This window comes from Nannobrachium achirus (genome assembly GCF_963921795.1).
Source record: "Nannobrachium achirus genome assembly, chromosome: 2".
Classification (NCBI taxonomy): domain Eukaryota; kingdom Metazoa; phylum Chordata; class Actinopteri; order Myctophiformes; family Myctophidae; genus Nannobrachium; species Nannobrachium achirus.
Window position 1 is genome coordinate 77,678,768 of NC_137811.1, and position 5,000 is coordinate 77,683,767.

Below are 5,000 nucleotides of genomic sequence, written 5' to 3' on the forward strand. Positions count from 1 at the left end.
ACACACACACACGCACGCACGCACACACACACGCACGCACGCACGCACGCACGCACGCACACACACACACACACACACACGCACGCACGCACGCACGCACGCACGCACGCACAGCACGCACAGCACGCACACACACACACACACACACACACACACACACACACACACACACAGCCTCCACCCTGCTGGTTAACTCTGTGTGTGTGTGTGTGTGTGTGTGTGTGTGTGTGTGTGTGTGTGTGTGTGTGTGTGTGTGTGTGCATGCACTCAGCATTCCAGTAGAACTAAAACCATCCACCCAAACATCCATAAAGCAGGTGGTTGTGGGTAGAATGTTCCTCTGTCTGACTAGGAAACACACGCACGCACACCACACACACACACACACACACACACCACACACTCACGCACACACGCACACACGCACGTACGCACGCACGCACACACACACACTCACACACACACACACACACGTTTCCTGGGTGTGTGTGTGTGTGTGGGGGGGGGGGCATGGTCACAGTAGCATTGACTTGGAACATGTAATGCAGTTTGGCCCTCTCTTCTTGCGCTGTGTGTGTGTGTGTGTGTGTGTGTGTGTGTGTGTGTGTGTGTGTGTGTGTGTGTGTGTGTGTGTGTGTGTGTGTGTGTGTGGTGTGTGTGTGTGTGTGCGTGCGTGCCGTGCGTGCGTGCGTGCGTGCGTGCGTGCGTGCGTGCGTGCGTGCCGCGTGCGTGCGTGTGTGCGTGCGTGCAACAGTTGCTGGAGAGAAATGTGTTTTCATTTAGTTGAAGACGATACCCAACAAATCTGAGAATCCTCTCCTCTCCTCTCCCCTCCCCTCCCCTCCCCTCCTCTCCTCTCCTCCTCTCCTCTCCTCTCCTCTCCTCCTCTCCCCTCCCCTCCTCTCCTCTCCTCTCCTCAGCCCTCACCCCTCCGCTGCTTGTCGTCCATCCTGGGTAAAAGTAACCTCCAGTTTGCAGGGATGACCATCAACCTGACCGTGTCCACATCCAGCCTCAACCTGCTGGCTGCAGACTGCAAACAGGTTAGCATTCACCTCCAACAGACTGCAAACAGGTTAGCATTCACCTCCAGCAGACTATAAACAGGTTAGCATTCACCTCCAGCCTCAACCTGCTGGCTGCAGACTGTAAACAGGTTAGCATTCACCTCCAGCCTCAACCTGCAGACTGCAAACAGGTTAGCATTCACCTCCAGCCTCAACCTGCAGACTGCAAACAGGTTAGCATTCACCTCCAGCCTCAACCTGCTGACTGTAAACAGGTTAGCATTCACTCTCAACAGACTGCAAACAGGTTAGCCTGGCTGGGACCCCCTGGCTGGGACCCCCTCCAGCTCATGGCACCCCTATAATCTTTTTTAATCCCTTACATTATATTCATCACTTTCACCCCCGGCCGGCACCTTATATTTATGCCATATTTTAATATTACTTTACTAACTACTTTTAAAAAAATAGTAGCCAGAAAAACGGATGTGAACGATGAGCAGCCGCTTTGCATCATGGGATATGCTCACCAGCAGCAGCGTCACCTGTTTACATAGTAACCATGGCAACCATGACACCCACAATAATCATATTTTAACTGGGGACCCCCCCCCCCCCCCCACCCTGATGAGCACTAAGAGTTGAGGCATTACATTTTGTATAATACGATTCAATTGTGAAAATAGCAATCTGTCAGCAGGGAGTGTTGGGGGCGAGAGTCAGTAGGATACAACAGCCATGACCACACACACGTGTGTGTGTGTGTGTGGGGAGGAGTGAATTGGCATTAGGACGAGAGACAGAGATAGAAATAAAAAAAGAAATGTTTTGGCAGATACAACTGCCTTCTTTTAAGGGTATTGGACATCTTGTGTACCACCAGCTCAGTGGTCTTGTGGAGCTGAGATTTGGAGGTGGGGCTTCAGTTCCCTGGATGGGTCATGTTGGGTCATGTTGGGTCATGCTGGGTCATACCAAATAAATACCATAAGAATTGGATCCAATGGCTCCCTAACCATGTTGTAAAAGAGCAAAAAAAACAAACACAATACGCAGCCAAGTATAAATCATCACGGTTGTGGGAGTGTGAGATTGAGTTGCTCCCACGTTCCACCAGTGAGGCTTGGACTTCACTTGGCAGATTGGATACAGCAGGAACACAAGAGAGAATGGGGTGATTCTGACTGGCACACTGTGGCTGAAGAATTACATGGTTGTGTGCGTGTCAGTCGGGCACCCAGAGTAGCTCCCCAAAACGAGCGCTCCCCCAAAAAGAATGTGCTTGGGAATGAGGTATAACATGTGCCCATTCCTGTTAATGACATAAAGGACCATTTCAACCAGTCTTCATATACGGATCCATTAAAAAAATCACACCCAATGTGAAGTGAGCGGTGGTCGTGCTTGCATAACGTCTTCAAGTGGTAACTGATGATGTAATACAGGCTACACACACACACACACACATTGCTATGGCAAAACGCTGAGGAAAAAGACTAGGATATAGGTCTAGGATGTAATTGGTGATGTAATATGGCCACACACACACACACACACACACACACACACACACATATTGCTATGGCAAAACGCTGAGGAAAACATATTGCTATGGTAAAACGCTGAGGAAAAGTGGCTACAGACACACGCACAGCCACTCTTAGGAGCGGTTTACCACCGCTCAAAATTATTGTGTAAAAGTAAATATCGTTGAAACTTTCACTCAAAACAAGGTTTTTATTAAAGAGAAGAATCAGAAGAATCAGAGTAGCTTGAAGTCCAGTGGGAAGTTTCCTCTGTCTGTTATGATTTGCTCAGGGTTCCCACAGTCATGACATTCCTGGAAATATTTTGAAACTAGAAAAGAAAATTTCTACAAAATTTTAAGTGTGCCTGCAGCTCGCTAAGTCTGTGCAACCTTGTGTAGCGGTTGGTGTTAGCATTAGTGTTACATTTTTTAACATTAGCATTTTTTGCATAAGCTTTAACATTATGGTTCTTCATATGACACCACCCACATGTCTGTACGACAAACAGATCACGAGATAAAGGGTCACTTCCTGTTTGGTGAGGGGCACTTCCTGTTTGGCGAAATAGGCCCCAATTAAGGTTAATGACTCTTAATCAAGTCATTTGATGACACACGCGTCTGTACGACAAACAATTCATGAGATATAGGGTGACTTCCTGTTTGGTGAGGGGCACTTCCTGTTTGGCAAAATAGGCCCCAATTAAGGTTAAGGACTCTTAATCAAGTCATTTCACACCACCCGCGCGTCTGCACGACAAACGGTTCACGAGATAAAGGGTCACTTCCTGTTTGGTAAGGGGCACGTCCTGTTTGGCGAAATAGGCCCTAATTAAGGTTAAGGACTCTTATTCTTGTCATTTGACGCAACCCGCGCATCTGTACGACAAATGGTTCACGAGATCAAGGGTCACTTCCTGTTTGGTGAGGGGCACTTCCTGTTTGGCGAAATAGGCCCCAATTAAGGTTAAGGACTCTTAATCAAGTCATTTGATGCCATCTACGCGTCTGTACGACAAACGGTTCACGAGGTAAAGGGTCACTTCCTGTTTGGTGAGGGGCTCTTCCTGTTTGGCGAAATAGAGATTTTTGAGAGAAAAAAAACATTTTTTGAGAAAAAAACATTTTTTGAGAAAAAAACATTTTTGAGAAAAAAACTTTTTTGAGAAAAAAACATTTTTGAGAAAAAACAATTTTTTGAGAAAAAACAATTTTTTGAGAAAAAACAATTTTTTGAGAAAAAACAATTTTTTGAGAAAAAAAAAGTTTTGAGAGAAAAAGTATTTTGAGAAAAAAAAATTGAGAGAAAAAAAAAATTTGAGAAAAAAAAATTTGAGAGAAAAAAAAAAATTTGAGAAAAAAAAATTTTTTGAGAAAAAAAGTTTTTTGAGAAAAAAAGTTTTTTGAGAAAAAAACATTTTTGAGAGAAAAAAATTGAGAGAAAAAAAACATTTTTTGAGAAAAAAAGATTTTGAGAAAAAAAAAATTGAGAAAAAAAAATGTATGACACCAGCCACAACTCTGTACGATAAACGGTTCATGAGATGTAGAGGCACTTCCTGTTTGGCAAAGGGCACTTCCTGTTGAGCGTTAGCCAGGACCAATCATCTTACAGTGAGCGTTATTAGCCAGGACCAATCATCTTACAGTGAGCGTTAGCCAGGACCAATCATCTTACAGTGAGCGTTAGCCAGGACCAATCATCTTACAGTGAGCGTTAGCCAGGACCAATCATCTTACAGTGAGCGTTAGCCAGGACCAATCATCTTACAGTGAGCGTTAGTCAGGACCAATCATCTTACAGTGAGCGTTAGCCAGGACCAATCATCTTAGAGTGAGCGTTAGCCAGGACCAATCATCTTACAGTGAGCGTTAGCCAGGACCAATCATCTTACAGTGAGCGTTAGTCAGGACCAATCATCTTACAGTGAGCGTTAGTCAGGACCAATCATCTTACAGTGAGCGTTAGCCAGGACCAATCATCTTACAGTGAGCGTTAGCCAGGACCAATCATCTTACAGTTAGTCAGGACCAATCATCTTACAGTGAGCGTTAGCCAGGACCAATCATCTTACAGTTAGTCAGGACCAATCATCTTACAGTGAGCGTTAGCCAGGACCAATCATCTTACAGTGAGCGTTAGCCAGGACCAATCATCTTACAGTGAGCGTTAGCCAGGACCAATCATCTTACAGTTAGTCAGGACCAATCATCTTACAGTGAGCGTTAGCCAGGACCAATCATCTTACAGTTAGTCAGGACCAATCATCTTACAGTGAGCGTTAGCCAGGACCAATCATCTTACAGTGAGCGTTAGCCAGGACCAATCATCTTACAGTGAGCGTTAGCCAGGACCAATCATCTTACAGTTAGTCAGGACCAATCATCTTACAGTGAGCGTTAGCCAGGACCAATCATCTTACAGTGAGCGTTAGAGAAGGTGTATCATGGGAGAAAAAAAGTAT

The 5,000-nt window shown here is 45.3% G+C and overlaps 1 protein-coding gene across 1 annotated transcript in view; it reads left to right on the forward strand.

Annotated features, from left to right (window-relative positions):
* shc1 (SHC (Src homology 2 domain containing) transforming protein 1) overlaps positions 1–5,000 on the forward strand; it is an 87,582-nt gene that overhangs the window by 41,515 nt on the left and 41,067 nt on the right. The window contains 1 exon segment of the mRNA XM_080753146.1: positions 921–1,043. Within this exon segment, the coding sequence (XP_080609272.1) occupies positions 921–1,043 (123 nt within the window).